The sequence below is a fragment of the Protomyctophum bolini genome, assembly GCF_963924005.1.
Source record: "Protomyctophum bolini genome assembly, chromosome: 3".
Lineage (NCBI taxonomy): Eukaryota > Metazoa > Chordata > Actinopteri > Myctophiformes > Myctophidae > Protomyctophum > Protomyctophum bolini.
Window position 1 is genome coordinate 3,450,451 of NC_137864.1, and position 20,878 is coordinate 3,471,328.

General features: G+C 42.3%; 1 protein-coding gene across 4 annotated transcripts; it reads left to right on the forward strand.

The window, feature by feature from the left end:
- Positions 1 to 1,115: 1,115 nt before the first annotated feature.
- LOC308313045 (uncharacterized protein) lies at positions 1,116 to 20,112 on the forward strand. 4 transcript variants are annotated; one of them, XM_080759921.1, is made up of 21 exons: positions 1,116 to 1,153; positions 3,078 to 3,267; positions 3,465 to 3,573; positions 4,160 to 4,250; positions 4,658 to 4,808; positions 5,535 to 5,631; positions 5,846 to 5,971; positions 6,775 to 6,837; positions 7,409 to 7,525; positions 7,846 to 7,989; positions 9,591 to 9,659; positions 10,321 to 10,550; positions 12,627 to 12,706; positions 15,008 to 15,097; positions 15,931 to 16,008; positions 16,137 to 16,241; positions 16,746 to 16,878; positions 17,252 to 17,359; positions 18,678 to 18,735; positions 19,367 to 19,422; positions 19,759 to 19,852. In XM_080759921.1, the coding sequence occupies exons 1-20, from the start codon at positions 1,121 to 1,123 to the stop codon at positions 19,407 to 19,409; spliced, it is 2,115 nt and encodes a 704-aa protein (XP_080616047.1). In that variant the 5' UTR covers positions 1,116 to 1,120; the 3' UTR covers positions 19,410 to 19,422; positions 19,759 to 19,852. The 4 variants fall into 4 exon arrangements, with proteins under 4 accessions (XP_080616047.1, XP_080616046.1, XP_080616049.1 ...); XM_080759920.1 differs by lacking the exon at positions 19,367 to 19,422 and having other exon boundaries at positions 19,759 to 20,112; XM_080759923.1 differs by lacking the exon at positions 17,252 to 17,359.
- Positions 20,113 to 20,878: the final 766 nt, after the last annotated feature.

A 20,878-nucleotide genomic window follows, 5' to 3' on the forward strand; every position in this document is an offset into this window, starting at 1 on the left:
GACCAGAGCGGGTGGTGGTGTGCACAGACTCACTAGCAGTGTTGAAAAGCCTGCAGTCTGAAAAGTCAGTTAGAGTTAGAGAGGACCTAGTTATTGAGATTAACCAGTACTTACTAGGACTACACATATTCAGTTTTGTTGGGTTCCAGCACATACCCTAAGGGGCTGGCAGGGAACGAGGGGGCGGACAAGCTTGCCAAAAGGGCAACTCAGCAGGAGATAGCATTATGAGTGTTACTAGGGAAGGGTGAAGGGAAAGCAATGGTCAAAAAGAAAGGAATGGAAATTTGGCAGAGAAGGTGGGACGAAGACCTGAAAGGACGAGGGTACTACAAGGTACAAAAGACAGTAGCCACTAAGGAGTAGGCTATAATGAAAAGAATAGAAGTGAAGAACAATTCATTACAAGGCTAAGGGTGGGCCACACTGGGTTAAACAGTTACAGCACCCATTTTTACCATGGGTAAGACAGAGAGCAACAAATGTGGAAGTTGTGGGGAAATAGAAAATGTTGAGCATGTTTTACTGAACTGTGAAAGGTACATAGAGGAAAGAGCACAACTGAAGGACAAAGTTAATGATGCAGGATAGAATGGGATTTGTCAGGGATTCTAGGAGCAGAGGGAAAGGGTGTAGTGTAGCTATGGTGAGGAAGGCACTGTTTACATTTCTATACACTACAAACCTGAGTAGTAGGAAATAACTGCATTTTTGCCTCCTACATGATGAATTCCTGTTCTGTTCTTTGACTACATAGAAGTGTCTATTTGTATGTCTCTAAATGTTTTGATGAATTGAACAATGTGGACCCTGTTGTAAACAAGTGTAATGCTTAATTGGGTCGTCCACTCACAGTTGACAGTCTCTGTATTGAGTTTGTGCTTAAAATGTACTGTAATTCTACAAACTGTTAATAAATATTTCAATCAATCAATCAATCAATCAATCAAACTAGCACTAGAAAATTGACATGATGTTGCACAATCTTGTACAGTAGGTGGAGGTATGCACCTTTATGTTGGTTGCGATCCGCCATAAAACGCAGAGAAGAAGAAGAAGAAGAATAAAACAAACGTCACTTCCGTCTTCCGGATCCCTCTTTGATTGCCTGGCGCTAAACATGAGCCAACAACAACAACCCGAAATGAACATGGTAAATACTTAAATGTTTAATTTATGCTCATAATCCGAGACATTCTGTCACGTTAATGCACACGGATGCGTGTCGTTGCAGTGCAGTGCTACACAGTAGACATCAGACCGTTGCAGGGATGTTTAAGTGACTTTTTTTTACCTGTTTATAGTTTTGTTTAGTTTGTTTCTGACCTAGCCCTGAAACATGACTGTCACAACTGAAGCCAGATTTACGCGTCGCGATCGCTACATTTACAGTGAAAACGTTTATATAAACATTCAGATTTCAAATATAAAGTATTCAACACGTAGGCCACGGGTGTTAGAAATGTGCTGGTACAACGATTAGCACTGCTGCATTCCGCGTTATTTAATAAAAGGCATAACAAATAAGCCATGACGCGTTTGATTGATTGAAATATTTATTAACAGTTTGCAGAATTACAGTACATTTCAAGCACAAACTCAATACAAAGACTGTTAACTGTGAGTGGACGACCCAATTAAGCATTACACTTGTTTACAACGGGGTGCACATTGTTCAATTCATCAAAACATTTAGAGACATACAAATAGACACTTCTATGTAGTTAAAGAACACAACAGGAATTCATATAGGAAGCAAAAGGGGGGGGTGGGGGGGACGACATATAGGCTACAGTGAGGGGAAATGTGAACCGTGGCTATTTCTGACCGTAAGGTTACACATAACGTAGCCTAAATATTTAGGCTAGTGCTACACATTGTTTACGTTGTATAGTACACAACGTGACGTTACAGAAACTTTAACTTCTATTCAAGTTCTCAGACGTTTTTAAAGACATTTCTTTGCGCCCTTCCATTATAGCAAACCGGTTTTGAAGCTGTAAATGTAACGTGCATTGTTATGACTTGAGTCTGCAATGTTAAACTGCATGGCCATTTTACTGCACTTCAATATTTTATATTTAAGGCCACAACTCAATACAAAACTGTTAACTGCATGCGTGTGGATGACACCATAAAGCATTACACTTGTTTACAAGAGGGTCCACCGTTTTCAATTCAGAATAACATTTAGAGATGTGTATATATATATATATATATATCATTCACAGGTGTTATCAAATTATACTAATTGTCTTTGGCCTGGTGGAGATTGTGTCTGTCTGTCTGTTGACAGTTAAAGATCTCTTCCATTTAAAGTCACTAATCCGCTGACTAAATTATGTCACAGATAGAGGCCAGTGCTTGGTGCATTAGTGGAGGCCCGGAGCATGAAAAAAGTACATCCGGGCCAGTTATATTGTCGACCCCTTGCCTGAATTGGGTTTTTATGTACAGTAGTCTCACAACATGCCATCTGATTTGGTGCTACTCGTGATGTCATGGGTATCTCCCTTTGTATAATCCCTCACCCTCGTCTGCGAGCGTCCATCCGTCCTGAAGGGCCCCATTCAACAAATGTCTTCTAAATCCTAACAGTTATGAAAAATGTATTTTGCATTGTTGCTATATCAGTGGTTCTCACACTTTGTCATGTCAAGGACCCCTCATCTGTGGCGGAAACAACAACCACCTTGGGTAGCACTCTATGTGACATATAAACCACCCAGGGAAGCACTCTCCATGTGACATAATGTGTCAGCGGATTGGTGACTTTAAAATAATGAATTGCATTTTTTATAGTTATGTGGCTGCATTATTTACCTTGCCGTGTGTGTTTCTGAGTGGTGCAACCACTCCTACAACCAGCAATGTCCGTGTACATACCTGTGTACCTGTGTGTGCACATGAGCCCGAGTATGTTACTGATTTATACCAGTAGAGGGCGCCAGAAACAGAGGGAGGGGTAGTGCTGTGTCTCTAATGAGAGAGAGAGAGAGAGAGAGGGTGGGGGGGGGGGAATTGCACCATTCAGTTCACACGTGTGTGATTTTTTTCTTCTGTCGAACCCACCAAAGTCGAAGACACCGCTGGCACCAAGGCCGATTCTTCCACAAGCGCAGAACAATCAGCCGATACCAAAGCGGTTGCTGCGGGTTCAGCAACAATTACAAGAGCTGATCGTCATAAGCAGTGACTCAGAAGGCGAGACGAACTACGGCGACCAGTCGGTCTACATCGTGGACGTGGATGTGGAGAAGGAAAACGGTAACCTTTCTGCCCTGTGGTTGTTAGTTAATTAGTTAATTTATACATAGAAAAATGTGTTCCTTCACAGATGTTACTAATTAAGGCTCTGTTCCAAGCTTGTTATTTCAACATGCACAATAGCAGCATCGATGATTACTAAATTAGGGGAGAAAAATGGGTAGAAGACATTGAGATGACTGTGTAACTGTGTGTAGTCCCAGAGCAGTGTCCAAAGGTAGTGGATGAAGACCTGACGATAACCTTCTCCCAACGTGCTAAAGTACTGCCCCATGCTCGCTACGACTGTCCCGTTTACCCCTTCCAGTGAGTATTATTATTTTCATTATTAATAATTGAAGCGCTGCCCCATGCGTCCAGTGCGTAGACTCAACCCTGGTGCTCTGGGCTAGTCCTGTCACAATTGTTACATAATCTGCAATTATTTTAGATGATCATAATTCTTTTGCAAGTCATAATCATAAGTTTGAAAATACATTTGCAGATGGCACATCTACAAGCTTTCGTGACGAGTTGTAAAGCTTGAAGATCAGCTAACTATTTAGATCAGATAACTATTTATTTTTCATGTCCGCCCTGTGCGATGTGTGATTGTGAACCCTAAAAACCAAACAGAAATTTAATTTGTATTCATATGTCCCAGTGTTCAATGCCAAAAACACAATTCAATCGTTAATCTCAATTATTTGTTTGGCAATTAATCGTTCGTCAACTTAAATCTTGACAGCCCTAGGTAAAACAGAAAGAATACAGTACCAGCGGTTCCAGGCGACACAACATGGGTTTTATAAATCATTTAGCATAATGCTTAACGTGAATACCTATGTCAGCTTTCTTTGGCTCCTCCTCACCCTTGAGTAACCGTTCTCTTCCATAACATTTGTGTCCTCAGGCCTAACGAGGTGACAAAGGTTCCCATCAGCAGAAATGTCCTCACATGTGAGCAGTGCTACTGTTATATCTGTGACAAGCTCGCTTCACAGGTGGGTGGAAACGTTGTTCCCTTTTGGTGTTAGCATTGTGTTATGCTTTAGCTATTGAAAAATAGCAGATCTACAAGCTCATAGCGCACCACCGAGTTGCGCACTACGATCTTGTAGGTCTGCTATTTTTGAAAAAAACGACTGACATAGAAACATAGCTTTTTCAGAAAACTGTCAGGATGTAGAAGACATTTTTAGATTCAGGCCCCATTCGGTACCCAGAGAGGCCCCAGGGACTCTGGTTACCTTGAGGGGGTTCCAAGACTCTGCAAATGTGTGAAATCAGACATTAGGACGCCATCAAAGCCGCCAAAATCAACTGTAGATATAGTGAAACTAGACCTAAACCTTTGACTAGACTAAACAAACTTTGCTGTCAAAATGAACACTTGTGTCTGTGTTTCCAGTGTGAAATGTGGCAGGTCACTGAGGCTTGTCACTGCAACAGTCACAAGAAGAGCGTCTACTGGAAGGGACTCAGAGACGCCAGACTCCTGGGATTCCTGAGAGACTTCGGCATCACCCCGTGTGAGATGGACACTCCCCTCCGAGAAGCAGGTCGGTACACCCTTACACTACAGTACTAGTTACACATATCAATCATATTTTTGAGTGGTGCAACCACTTATGTGGCTGGGTCTGTCCCTGTGTCCCAGCACGATCAGATTCTAAAAATGTCTGTTTGAAAATGACAGTTTTCTGAAAAAGCTGTTTCTATGTCAGTCGTTCTTTGATTTTTCAAAAATGGCAGACCTACAAGCTCGACTATGAGCTTGTAGATCTGCTATTTTCAAATATCTAAAGCATAACGTAATGCTAACACCAAAAGGGGTTTGCGCCTAAAATGGCTCAAGTTACAATACAAGTAAGGGGTTTTCAGATTTACAGCTAGTTTCACAAATGGGGTAGGGTTTTTCTTAGCTTATTTTCACGCTGTACAGCCGTGCAACCAGGGGTGAAAGTGGGCCGCGACGGTCCGGAGCTCCGACCCGGTAAGACCTGACGCCCAGGAGCTATTGATGGTAATGGACGGTATCTGTTATCATTAGCCTGATTGAGGCGACATTTATGTGGATGGATAACGGAATACATATTAAAGCATTCTTGTCACGGCACCCACTTTGAGAAACCCTGGGATAAAGATCTCAATCGCCATGACTGATTTCAGTTATTTGGGAATCACACATTATTATAATGTATAATTATAATGGGACTTAAAACATTTTAATAGTATATGTTTGTTGTGTTTATAGCATGTTGTGCTTTATTCCCTGGTTTGTGTAGAGGTGATGTTGGGCAGCTTCACTGTAGAACTGGCAAAAAAGTACTCCTTCTTCATGAGACATGAATCTGTCACGCCATCTACATGTACCATCTATGAGTGAGTATGCTTTTTAATTTTTTTCTGACATGGCAAGCATTGTAGGGCTGTCATGAATTGCAATTTTGAGTTTAAGTTATCGTGAGTTATAATTGCGATTATTAGAAGGTTTTCAGAAACCTTAGTTTTAGTTTGCTATTCCAAAACGGCTCATCTCACAAGCTAAAATGAGTACACCAGTGGATTTGAATCATGGTGTCGTTTATTTTTGCAGTTACACGCCGGTGTACGAGTGTGTTTGGACGTTCCTGAATAAAGCTGATGGCCAGGAAGACAAGGCAGCTGCTGTCATGAGGCTGGGAGCGGCCAAGCATTTCTGGGCACACACTCAACCTGCGGGGTACAAACACTCATACACGTACACACACAGGACCCATTTGTGAGTCGCTGACACATTTTTATGGGTCAAGCCCGAAGGGGCGAAGATGACTCTTGGGTCCCGCCATTTTTGGCAGTTTTGGCACTTCTTTGCTGTCGTTTACCATCGGCAATATGCCAGTGTTGTGAGAATCGCTCAAGACCTTTGACCTTTAGATCTCCCAATTTTCGTAGCCTGGTCAACCGTTCGCCCTTGAAATCACATGCGGGAGTACAGCGTTGACAGACAACCCATTCAGCCAATCGGCATAACAAAAAAGTGACGTCATCTCCAGTCCAACCACTATAAAGAGGAGACGCTGTGAGATATTTGGTATTCGGTGATTTTAAATATAGTGACAAGAGTCTCTACTTTCATCATTACAAAAGTGTTTCTACCTTTTGTTTTTCACCAAAAATGCTGTCTGGGAACAGACAACGTAATACTTTATTTTGATGAATCCTATAATATTATACTTGATGTGTATTTTATCCTTTTAATCCTTAATACTTCTGCTCCCCCCCCCCCTCCTCCACAGTGTGAGGCGTAGTGATCTGCCGTGTAGATTTCCGTCTTGTAGATCGGCTATTTTCGGCTAATGTTCACCTACCTTAGAAAAGTGATGCTATGGTTCAAGTGCTTAATGTAAAAAGGAAAAGTTCCTATAACACAAAGATCAACTGTATAGTAACTGAAGACCCCTTAGGTGTCTCGGACCCCCAGTTCAAGACCCCTAATAATAGATAATATTGTAATTACCTGTCTCTCTCCTTCCCTTTCTGCAGGCCGGTGATCTCAAACTGTCCCAAGGCTAGTGCAACTACAGCCAAAGCACTGCTGATTGAAAGGTACACGCGCACACGTTATCATCATACTAAAATTCTAATCCTTAAAATAAAGCCCAGGGCGTTTTGTATTTCTAATTGGCCTCAATCTGCAATTTCTTCATCGGGTCGGCTGTATGAACAGTATGGTGAAAACATACATTAGAATGATAATACCTGAAACATAATTCTGCATCTTGTGTCAATTGTTGCACTGTTCCACAAAGCGTTGCTGTCATGCAGAAACCTTTTTTATTTTTTTAGTATAAGTTGTCTTTTTCTGTAAATTAACGCCCTACTTGAGCATGCTAAAGCGTAACACAAGCATCAACAACTTTGAAACACGAAGCGTGTAGATCTGCTACATTTCCTTTTCTTTTTTTTATCTTTGAAGTAACCATTTTGGACATGACAAGGTTTCCACCAAACGGACCATAATCCCAGAGACGGCTTAAAAACTTTCAGTCGTGACATTAGTTTTTTGCTCTAGAGACCCTAGAGCACACTGAAAACTGTTTGATCTGACTGGGTTCTTGTTCTTCTGATTGTTTTATTGGTCGTTAATGCTCTTGTCTTTTGTGTTGTGCGTTCCCAGGGTCATAACGGCCGTCCACCAACAGATGGTCCTGGCTGACTTTGGCCATGAATTCAGTGGAAAACTGTATATTTTCTACACTGTCCAAATCGGTCTCCCTCCTGCACTGATGTGGAGGTGGGTTCATTGTTTCATTCAGTGCGCATTAGAAAATAAATGGCATTTCTAAATCCTCTGCATGTGTATGTCTGTTGACAGACTCAAGTAGTTGGAGCCACAAGAAAAGTACCGGCTAAAATCTTTGATTTTGCGATGAAATATGTGGAAAGTTGCAAAATATGCCCGATGCGATTATTGCTGTGGATATGTCAAAAAATTATAATAACTTTTACATAATCTGCACTATTTGGCTGATCATGCAATGAATTATACGATTGCATAATCTCATTCTTTCCGACGGGTCTATATAGTAATGCGTGTGTGCTTGCATGCTGTAGGTTGAAGATGCGTTATTGGAACAACCCGCTCCTTGTGTCTGTGCTGAGGGGCCAGAATCTCAGAATTTTCATGCCAGAGGAAATCCTGTACGAAGAGTTGCCTGTGATCCTACTGAGAGTACAGCACCTGCAGAAACACCACAGGTATATACAGACCGTGCGTGCACAGCACAGGTATAGTCTATTCATTTCAAACTTTATTCCAGGTTCATTGTAGCCTGGCTAGCTCCATAGAGTATATACAAATCATCATATCTTTAAAAAAATAAAAACTTGTTTTACGCAGCCTGGACGAGTACCGGAGACGGCTCTTCCTAGGATTGACTGTATCTTCAATAATTCCGTTTCCGGGACTCATCCAGGCAAGACATGAATCCATACATGGAGTGCCATAAGAGAGCCTCACATGCAAACAATTCTACCACAGGTCGTTTCGAGGAAGCAATCTGATTGGTTGAAACAACCTTCTAGCCGGTGGTTAAACCAGCACTGTTCACCACTTAATCAAAACAAATAATTCAGCCGCTCTGTTCTCCCAGAGCGCTAGCAAACTCGGTGGCTAGGCTAGCTAGTTTATTGGGACATTTGTGGTCGTAGTGACTACATCTGTCATTAAAAATATATTTTTTTTCAGCGATTTTCATAGTTTTAAGGGCAACTGTGGTAGAATTGCAATATTACCACTTCAGTGATGCTTGCGGAACTCTACTCCGTCTCGTTCCTGACCGAATCCCTGTCGTGGCAATAATCACGTTAACCCACACCCTCTCGTGTAATATTGCATAAGTTACTGGCACTATGCCATCAGGGGCCTTAAGTAGATGGCGTCTTTCAAAGCGTTCGGTGGGTGGATCATTGAGGAGAAGAATATTTTATGATTTCTCAGAGGTTGGCAAACACCCAAATGGCAGTCAAATTATTATTTATTTGACAGGGACAAAGCTCATTAATCAACATGTCAGTTTTCACATCAATGTAAATGGGCCAGAGTTAGCCGAAGCTAAATTTCATCTGTAGTCCCTGGGATGACTTAAGTCAAATGGCTTAAGCAATAAAGAAAACAATCCTTCCATAAATGTATAGACTTGGGTAGGTTGGGGCTTGACTGTATTACTATGTATAGGGGAGAAGGTATAGGCTTGGGTAGGTTGGGGCTTGACTGTATTACTATGTATGTATAGGGGAGACGGTATAGGCTTGGGTAGGTTGGGGCTTGACTGTATTACTATGTATAGGGGAGACGGTATAGGCTTGGGTAGGTTGGGGCTTGACTGTATTACTATGTATAGGGGAGAAGGTATAGGCTTGGGTAGGTTGGGGCTTGACTGTATTACTATGTATGTATAGGGGAGACGGTATAGGCTTGGGTAGGTTGGGGCTTGACTGTATTACTATGTATAGGGGAGACGGTATAGGCTTGGGTACGTAGGTTGGGGCTTGACTGTATTACTATGTATAGGGGAGACGGTATAGACTTGGGTAGGTTGGGGCTTGACTAGTCAAAGTGAAGGCCAATCACAGTGCATCCTTGCTGGAAATGCTTGAGACTCGGGTAATGAAGTCAAAAGACTTCATTACTTCATTGGCTGCCATGTTTGTGTCCAAAGTGGCCACTGATGGCCCATACCACATAGTGCTGCTTTAACCTTATCTGTGTGTGACTGTAAATCTAACAGTTGTATAATTATGATGTGTGCTGTTAATGCTGAATGCCTGTATAACAGTTGTTATATGTGTGTCCTCAGGTACCGGGAGTTGTATCGTTACCTGCGAGTCGTGTCGTGTGCTGGTTTATCCACGGAGGAGCTAACCAGGTTTTACATTTACATCTAATTTAAAACTATTTTAGCAAAGGGTGATATGGGAAGGGGATAGGATGTCTGTTGCAGAAAATCTGCTGTTGACTAAGCCACTTTGTGCTGCGTGTATCTGCTTGTAGATCTGCTATTTTTGAATGGCAAACTTATATTAAGTCATATATTAACTACTTTTGCTGATACAAAAGTAGGGGTCCCTGGACCTCACTTGGTTCACTGATAATATCAAACGGAGAATAGCGTTCATCAAAAATAGCCGATCAGATCTGCCATTTTTGCCGGTCAATTTTATGTAGAGTGCAATTAAGAGCGTACCAAATACAAATGTGGTCTTTAGAGGTCAGTTTGATCATGTATAGAGGGGTTTAAGTGGTACTGAATTTGGAGCTCAACAAAAGCTAATTCATCCTAGTGTATAATTTAGGACAATTTCACAATAAATGATAATCTCTGCGATCCCTAGTTGTATGTTCTCTGCTTTTGTCACGTTGCTACAGTGGTGTTTTTATGTTCTCTGTTTTTGTCACGTTACAGTGGTGTTTCTATGTGTGGGGACTACGGATGTAAAATGAGCTGCTGCTCAACCCGTCATGTTTACATGACATGTTGATGTGCATTGCCCCGTCAAAGTAAAGCGTTCTTACTACTTGTTGTGCAGATTTCAGCAAGTGACAGACCTCATCCCGTTGTACATGTGCTGGACCGGTGAATTTGCGGAGGCAATAAGCCAGTTCTCCACGAGTTCGCGGAGATGCCCCACCCTCCGCCTCTCGCCGTTTTTCTTCCGGCTGTACCTTCACATCCTGGAGACCGGCACTGCACCCGTGCTGACCGCAGAGCTGCCCACACAGGCCACCCTGGCCACTGCCAAGTGGGAGAAAATTATAGGTCAGACTCTTATACAAAGTCATTAAAAAAAAACGTACACCACCACCAGTCCACCACAGTAATGGACTGTCTTTTCAAGCTAAATGGACCTACACAAGTGGTTCTCAAACCTTTTCTAGATATATTTATATTCCCTAGGCATTTTTAGCCATCGTGGACCTCATTTTGAAAGTCTTTCAGTCTTTCCAGAACTTTTTATTTTATTTAGCTTACCCAATAGTAACAGAATCCAATGAGCAATCAATTATTTGGGGTTTCAACCATCATATACATTACTGACCCAGTTTTATTGGATTAATTGTAAACCGGCCACTAGGGGGCGAGCCCAACTCCTTTGTGATGGTTTTTGGCAGGGCTCTGAGTTCGGATGCTCTTTTATGGTGGTTTTGAAGGAGCGTAGGGAGTCAGTTTTTGATGGGTGGTGGTAGGGACTTCCACATTTTGGTGGCATAATAGTATAGTGAATCCATCCCCATGTTTGTGGTGAATCCTGACAAAATATTTTGTGCCAGGGACCCCTGTTAAGATTTGTTAAAGGGATTGTGACATTAAAAAAAAGGTTTTGGATTTTTTTTTTTTTTTAAGGTTTTCTAATCTCAATTGCACCCAAACAACATGAACTTTTAACATTCAGTAGATTTTCTGTGATCTGGGGTTTTCTGGCTCAAACGGGTGCTCTGATTTGCCAGCAGTTTGTGATTTAAGAGCCTGCAAATCCCATATATGTCAATGGGATTTGCCAGCAGATGTCACTGTTTTCACTGTGTTGCCTGTTTTCATTGTAGCTCAAAAGGCTTCCAAACCCCAAAGAAAACTTCAGACCACAGAAAATCCACTGAATGTTCAGGTTTTTGGGTGTAATTGAGGTCATAAAACCTAAAAGAAAAACAAATAAATGAAAATGAATGTCATAAAACCTTTAAAATAAAACAAATTGCTTTGGCACAGATCTACAAGCTCACAATGTCACGGCGCGTTGCGAATTTGTAGATGTGTTTTCAAATAGGACAAATGGTAATTGATTTAGAGACACTATAAGCCAGGGATATTCAATTGCGCATGTGGCCCGCGGAGCGCCCCCTTGTGGCCCCTGGAAGAATTTTGAAAAAAAAAAAAAAAAAATGTTTTTTTTTTTTTTCGTTTTTTTTTGTGAGAATAATAATAGGGCTAATAAAAGTTACAGGTATGGTGTGTGCGATATTAATTGTGAGATTACCATAATAACGGTAATCATTAAAGGACCACTTTTCAACCTATCTTCATATAATAGGTCCTCACTAATAATCATGATAAAATGACACGTTTTTTTCTACTCGGTCTGTGTCACATAGGAGGGCTGTGGGCAGTTCAGAAACCCACCCAACAGTGACATCAATGGAGAATCCAAGCTAATAGAAACGGCAGGCTTTCTAGTCCTGAAAAGTTGCGAAAATGGAATCCATAATTATCACAATAATAAACCCTGTTATGGTCCATTTGGTTCCATTTGTACACTCTCAGAGTTACAGACCCATAAGGGTCCATTTGGTTCCAAACCATTTCCCTGGGGACCCCCTGGAACTGCCTCAAGGACCCTGGGGGTCCCCGGACCCCGAACCCCACTTTGGAATCACTGCTCTATGCAATGTGTGTGTGTGTGTGTGTGTGTGTGTGTGTGTGTGTGTGTGTGTGTGTGTGTGTGTCCGTCCAGCTGATGGTCGTTAATGTCAAAGCAATGCTGTTTATGCACTGTCAAATAGGTCTAGGCCTACATCTATTCTAAGGTGGCATATACCTGTATCGACATATTACCCTGCTCATTACTGTGCGGAAATATACATAAATCTTCGTGTTTGAGCACAAAAAGCATTTTGAGAACCCACAAATTTCCGCGCTTCGCGCGCACACTGTGCGGCCCCCCACACACAATCATTCTACAGTTGTGGCCCCCGGCCTAATCTAATTGAATACCCCTGCTATAAGCCTATGCGGTGTATGAAGTTTGCTGGCGACCCCCAGGAAACTCCTCAAGGACCCCTGGAGGGGTCCCCAGAGCCCACTTTGAGAAGCACACTGACTTCTGTCACTCTTCCCTAGGTGCGGAGCCGCAGCTGCATACCCGCTTGGTGGGGCTTTCCCTCAGGGTCATGGACATCCAAAAGGCCATATACAGTGATGTGAGTCTATTGAATCATTTACTGCCAGTGTTTTTGAGCTTTTTTTTTTTTTTTAATCTTTAAAGACTCACAGAATATTTTGTTCTACAATGATGTAATTGCCAAATATCTCAAAGGAAGACTACTTTCATCTGCAGAAAAACATTGTCACCACCAATGTTTCCGTTTATTTTATTAATCCTATTGTATGTTTCTTTGAAAGTCACGGGTTGTGGAAGAGTGCCCTCTATCGTATAACTGAAAACGCCACATGGCGGTCTGTGTGTTGGTTTGAAATTATGACATATAATGATATACAATACTATACATGCGTCATGTGTGTTGGTTTGAAATGACATATACAATACTATACATGAGTCATGAGTTAAAGACAAAGGGCCTGATTCTTCAACGCGTTTACGCTGATATAATGACGTGAAGCTAGCGGAAAGGCATTTACGTGGATTTCCCACATTAATTTGGAATTCATGGAAATGGCCGTGAACTTGACGCTCACGTAGGTTGGTCGGAAACTCCGTAAAATCCCACGGGACCTCTTTAGGTGGCGGACGAATTTACGGATATATTCAGAAGGCTTTAGTCTTCATGCTGAATCAATAAATAGTTCCCAAATCACAGATAAAATATGTAGGCATGTGTCCCGACCCTATAACATTGTTCAGCACATAAAAAAATGATATATAAAACTTGCACTTGTATGCCTATGCATGCATTCTAGAGGCAAGTCCCATAAGGAAACTGCCCCTGCAAGCGACACATTTTTATTTATTTATTAGGATATTTCTATAGCATGCGCGATTGCGCTGCTCACTTGACAGCCTTCTCTAGGCTACTCGCAGTGCAACGTGTTGTGAGCTTGTAGATTCACGTGGACTCACGCTGCATGTTATAAAACAAACTCACAATTATAATAAGAACATAGGCCTACACTTATCTGCATTCTGCACTGTACGAATCCAACATTGTTTAGTGTGTGTTAGTGTTATTTAGTGAGTCAGTTCTCTGACTGTCGGTGTGTGTGTGTGTGTGTGTGGGGCGGACAGCAGCATGCGGCCGCTGAACAGAGTCCAATCTGGGTGAAATTTACATTGGAAAATTAATATAACGGCGCGGTGAGCCCGGCAAGGACAGAACACGGCCCGGCCCGACTGTTATATGGTCTATCTATGGCATTCTATGGTTCACAGACATGCCGGTCTGACAGACAGACAGCAGTCACGACGAGGGCTATAAATCCACATTATGGCATCAGTGCGTGCAATTTGGCCAGTCAGTTTTAAGCCAGCTCACCTTAATTAATTATAATATGGGCAACGTTGTAGCTGTGTAGGCTATATGCTGTAGGCTACTACATTGATCTCATCATGAGATGAATCAAGTTTGCCGTGTCCCGCGAATCATTTTAATATGACGACATCATGAAATGAATTTACATCTGATACATCGGATATCTATTTTACTTCTGCAGGCGAGTGTTCTTTCTTTTTTTATAACCCTGCAGTGCATTCATCAGTATCATTGCCGAGTTGTATATAGCATTTGGTCGTGTGGTGAACAGTACAAATTAACTTCTTTCTCATTATGTGAAAGTAACTGTAACATATCAGTTAACTCTGACATTTAAGGATCGAGTGAAGCAATGCGTGCCAAGTTGGCAAGTTTCGTTTATAATTATTTTTATACATATAACTCGCGCTGTTTGCTTGAAGATCTGTCCGTGCAGATAACCTCCTGTCAAAATTAACTACTCTACAAGCTCATCGCGCTGTTGTATAGAATTTAAAGTTTGGGAATCCTCTGTGCCGGCTATGATGACGTATTTCGAGATTTCCTGTTGCCTTATATGGTGTAGAATGGGCGTGGATGTTCCAACTAACCAGGCGACAACAGGCGAATCGCTTGGGGAAAATGCGGAAAGGATACACTCAGCGATCCGCATAAATGAAGTGATTACACCAGCTTCTCTGAATAACACGTCATCTCAACGTAGCTTGATCGGACGGATAAATACGATATCTGTTTCCGCCACAGTGCAACGGTGGCGTATTTCTTTTTAATGAATCAGGCCCATTGTCTTCTTTAAAAAGGGTATCTTTGAAAAACAAAGAGGGTCCCGCACACTAGGGTTCTTTTGCCCTACGCACCTGTCACTAGCCTTCTGAGGTGTGCATCAGACTTTTGCCACAAATGTCTTCTAAAACAGTTTCTTCTAAAACAAAATTTATGTTATGATGAATGTCATTATTGCTGTGTGTAATCTTGCTGCTAATGTGTTTTTTGATGTGTCATTTGATCTTCCAGTCCAGCTGTTGGGAGGCTCTACTCAGCATGCTGAACACGCCCCGTGACACACCTGTCCCCCTGGAGAAACCCACCCCCCAGTACCTACAGGTACATCTTATCTCTGTACAAACCTATGCATCTTTTGCATGTACGTATCTCGAGAACCGCTCAACTGCCAAACTACACATTTGTCATGCATGACAGACGACCTGAGGGAGTGCAGTGCCTGCCGTCGAAGTCAGTCAGATAGGCTTGATTTGGCAAATTCCCCACACCTGCCACTTGCTTAACAGGATGTAACGGGCATTGTTCCCAACTTGCATCATTCTAAAGAATTAGGGAATGTTAGCGGAATTTGTGGTAAATCTGCAAAATAAATGCTTACACTTAACTTTCTTCACTTTGTGACAGCTGCTGAAAGTTGGGGTACCATTAACAACACACTAATTAAAGCAGAATGAAAATGTGTATTTTTCCTGCAAATAGGAAGGGTCAAACTAGGGGTTTTTCATGATTATGAATCCATTGCAAGCATTTGTTTTGCACTAAAACAGCCATAGATGCTTTTCCAAATATGATGACCTTCACATTTGTGATGGGTTGGATCAGACTTTGAAGATATGGGGTTGCCATACCTTTGGTTGCTTTGTAGGCCAGCATCAGTGTGTTGTACTCTGTGCGAGCAGCAACTGGGAGCCATTTGAGGGAGCGGAAAAGGGGGGAGACATTTTTGGTTGACGTTTTATGATTCAATTGATTGTATAAGAGAAAATGCATTTATAGAAAGACTTTGCTTCTCTTATTCGGTTATAGGTGTTGTTGGTTCTAAAATGTATTTAGATGCATATTCGATTAATTGTCCATTCCCACGTTAAATAATACATAATCATGCATCATTGTTTAACGCGTATTATATATTTTTCTCCAACCCTGGTGTTTAGGATGCGAGGATGATAACCAGGCACGAACTGAGTAAGGGACTGCTCATGGACAACGTCTGCGTCCCAGTAGCCCTCGTGGTATGTACATTTTACACATGGGTTTTGACTTGTTTTTCAGTTATTTTTTCGTTTTTATTTACTAAATGTATTTTGTATTCGTTATATGTATCATAATGAAAAGTGTGTTGACTGAAATTCTGTCACAGGCCACGTATCCACGCCAAGGCTTGCTGCTGATGATGACCGAGGCTCTGGCCATGCGTATCCAGCACGGATTGGTGCCAGCAATCCCGGTTGTCAACACCTTCAAGGTAGCGGTCATATTAAAACGTGACTACTGTAACTCAGTCCTTACTGGCGGCCTCTCCAAATGAACCAGAATGCCACAACACGCTTGGTCTTCAACCACCCAGAGTATTCACATGTCTCCGCCCCTTCTATTGGCTCCCACTAGTTACTGCCTGCACAAAACACTGACAGATCAGCACGCACAATTAGTGTTAAGCCAGTTCAGTTGTGGTAGATCAGCTCAATTGATTCCCAACACGGTGAACACACACACACACGCACACACAATTAGTGTTAAGCTCAACAGTCACTTGTCTGTACCCCAGACGGACATAGGGACACACATTGCTGTGCATTGGAGTGGCTGCACAACTCAAAAAGCGCCGGGGTTCGGTGGAGTCCCCACTCCCCAGCTTAAAGTAGTTAACATCAATACACATCAATTTGGGGGTCCTTGGCACGACAAGGTTTCAGAACCACTGTCTGAACTATAATATCCCTGGTTTTCTCTCCCACCCGGCTTGCAGGACAACGAGTGGGCCTTCCAGTGGCTGTGTGACAGCCTGACGTCCTACTCCCCTGACGTCTACCTGTCCTTCATGAAGGGCCTCCTCCAGGAGCTGCAGAGCGCCTCCATCCCCACCGCTGCAGCTGCTGCAGGTGTGTCTTCATTTGGCCCTAGAGAGGCACGATAACAGCATGGTGGTTTTTCACCACCTGTGCGAAACCTAACGAGCACACACGCACGTATTAACTGTATATATGATGCTTTCGGGTGTGTCAGTACAGTAGAGCGTACAGTAGAAGGACCGCCACACGGTAAATGTCATTTTTCAACCGTTTCGGACGCGGGGCGGCACGCCGGAACCAGCCTGGCCCCCTGGGTGTTCCTTTGTCTGGAACTCCCCACCCCTGTCTTGAAATTGACAGGAAGATAAAATTGGAAGATCGGAAGCATCACCTTGTGACTGTTTAATTACTTGGGAGTGTAATGCCTTTGAATTTATTTCCCCCCCCCCCTCAAAATGTGCAGTACCGACAGACCCAATGACAAACATGGGCTTGCATGTATGCGTTTGCGGCAAGATCTGCAAAACCGTCCATGGGCTACGGACCCACCAGCGCTGGAAAGAATGTAAAGGTGGGAAGATTAATTGATTATTGGATGCATTGTGACACGTACGTGAGTTTATTAGGAAATTTAATTTAACATAATATTTACGGAGCAAAAAGGCAGAACTGAGCTGGTGGCTGATGCTGTGCCGGACAGTTAATGGCGACACGCACATAAAGCAGAAAATGCAGGAAGAGATGAGAGCGGCGACTTCTGGCCTAAAGGTGTAGACTGTAAAAAAGAATCACACCCGTGTGAAGTGAGGGGCGCTAATATATTAAAGTCTAACTCATGTTGATTAGGTGATGTAATGGTGATGTAAAACAAACGGTGCCAACACAAACAATAAAATTAAATGCCATTAACATTTAACCTGTGTATATCAAAAAATATGGACAATGGGAACGCTGACGTGACCCATTGGTTTCTACAGACCCCCTTTTGAAGCCCTTTTTTCGGCGATAATTCAAATCCGCCATATTCGAACTTCTGGTCCCGAAAAGCAACCGGAAACGACTGCTATTGGCTGCAACCACACAGCGAGGGCGAGTTTTCACTCTGTACTGCCCTACTTTATCATTATTTCTATTTTAAATGGCTTGTGACTAAATCCATTGAAACTCAGGTTTTTTTTCCCCCTTCCTGAAAAGTAATAGTTTTGGACATGACAAGCTTTGCAGTGATTGTCCACGTCTGCTGCGTTCACACGGGCAGATACAAAGATGCAGTCCACCATTCATTGTCAATGGAAGCCAGCGAAGTGAAGCTACAAAGCAAATCTGGCGTTTGCACCTGCTACAAAAGATACAAACATCTGCCCGTGTGAATGCAGCATCAGACCATTATTTGTAGTTTTCTGAGGAAATGCACGCTCACAGCTTGTGGGTTATTTTCACTTGTTTGGGTCCCATCAATGTCTCTAGATAAAAGGTTTGGCAAGCAAAGTGAGTCCGATGCTAACCAGGTGGAAATGGTTGAGAAATCTACTAGTCTGGCCAATAATAGCTGTTATCGTTGATCCTGGTTAAAAACTGCCCACAATCCTAGAGATAAAAACTGCTCACAATCGTAGAGATTTTAATGTATCGTGAAATTGTCCTCTGTCAGGATCAATTTGCTTTTGTTGAGCTGCGAATTCATTACCACTGATAAAACGGACCTGAAGTGTGCATTTGGAACGCTCTGATTTCACTACACTATTTGATTCACCAAAATACGGAGCAGATCTACTGCTGGGGGTTCAAGTGGTTGATAAAAGTGTAATTTTATATTGTATCGTTTGTCATGATGTCGTTTTTCGCTTTGTTTTTTTTCCTCTACAATAATCATGTACTTTTCCTTGTAGACGGCGATGTCACAGCAGCACAGACCTCCGCTGCGAACGCCTCGTCCCAGTGGCTCCTGTAAGTCCCTCAGCTTGTCGACCACTAATTAATTTATCTGTCTTGTTTTCATTGATCTGTCCAATAAGGTTCCCATGCAGCTGACCAACAGAACATCGATAAAACTAATTTAAGGCACAAACATGCCACACCAGACAAATTAAGCCTTCCATTTGAGGTTGAGTAAATCAAAACAATGGCAGTGTTCTAATCCAGTTTCTCAGAGGAAGGCTCTGAACAGTTCAGAAATCTGCTCACCGATGTCATTTCAACCTTTATTTTAAAGCCTAGTTTTTTTTTTTAGGGCCTCTAGCCCCTCCTATGCCCAGCTTGTGGGTTTGTACCACGGAATGTGGTGATTGGATTGGAGTAGCGCGTGGAAGGAACACGTTATTCCAACCAGTTCCTTTCCCCTCCATCAGGCTGGCCAGGGGGAGGCAGTTTAGAGACCAGGATTACTGCATGTTTTTTGTGAGGGTACCTACCGGGGGTTTTGGGGTTTTTGATGATTCTATGATGGTTAACAATGAACTGCACTGAATCAACAACTTAAACTGTCTGAGATGCTCACAAAAGCCAGAGTAGACATTAAAATGACTCAAATGTCCCAAAAGTGAAATATAATCTAATAATTGTGATGTTGTTCCCTTAGGCCTCATCCCCTGAGTTACTATTACCCATCACTGTCAACATAAACATGACACACTGGTAAGTGAGTGTATCCATTTATAGTCTGGCAGTAAGTAGCCTTGCCACGCTGTTATCAAAGCAAACCTGGGCTTCCATAACGCCTCAATAGTGACAAAGGCTGAACTTTTACACTAATTCATTGAGATGGAGCTGTATACCACATTTCCCACCCCACCTGGCTGCCGGACTATTACAAATCACTGATACCTTGTGTGCACGGTGTATTCCATTTAATTGGGTGGTGGGTGTGTCAAAACAAAAGCCGAAGCTACCAACCCTGATTACATTACTGTTAGACTTGTGATGACGTGGCTTACGATGATATATGAAAATATTTGTCTGTTTTGGCCATAGATGGATGGATGGTTGGTTCCTTTATTCCTGGAAGTGTCGGTCCCTGATGGTACAGCGAGAGACAGACACGTCACCTGCCTGTACTACCTGCCTGTTCACGGTGGCCACATAAGAAAAGGGTTACCCACATTGTATCTCCCAGTCTCCTGTGGAGTATTGGAAGGGTGCAGTGGGAGAGAGATTTTATGTTGCTGCGAATATAGTGGGACATCAGAGTTCCCATTTTCAACCACGTCTTCATACTGTATATAGTCGGGCTTCGCTAGTGCTCATTATTGTAAGGCATTACCGTCTTGCTCTGTGTCTCGGAGGTGGGCCGTGGACAGCTCACAAACCTGCCTACCAGTGATAAAATTGTCGGTTATTTCAAATAACAAATGTTCCATTCGAGACGATGATTTCATTGGTAGACGGGTTTCTGAAGTGTCCACAGCCCACCTCTGAGACACGGAGCAAGTGGATGGAAATTGTACTATCTTTGATTAACATTAATGAGAAATTTTATTTGAAGATGGGGTTGAAGTGAGGATTGAATATTTTGCACTTTTAAAAGGCTGTATTTTCTTTTTTGTTGTAATCTACTGTTTTAGATTGTTGAATTGTATTTTATATTGTATTTCAGAATGAACAAGTTTAATAAAAATGTTCTGAAATTGTTAATCTCGAATGATCATTAAACTGCCAATTTAGTATTCTCCAGATTGTTAATCTTGGGGCCGATTCGTACTCTTATTTTGTCGCTGTAGTGCCAAAATGATTTTGGCTCGTCAGAAATTTTCAGTAGCACCGAAGAGCTGACTTTAGGACTCAGACTTTGTCTCATTGCAGCATGAATTGCTAAAAAGCAAACTGCTACTAAATGGCCAATAAACTAAATAAAATTTCTCCAAATGGCCTAGTCAATGTCTACTTAAACGTCACTCTTGATGGCGTATCCATTGAATGGAATGAGTTTTATAAATATCTTGGAATTTGATTGGACGATAAGTTAAACTTCAAACACCACATCGATGCCATAACAAAAAAAGCTTAGTTTCTTCTACAGAATGAAGTCCTGCTTTTGTAATGCTTCTCGCAAAAAGGCCATACTGTACCATTTTCCTAGCTCCTCAACTTGATT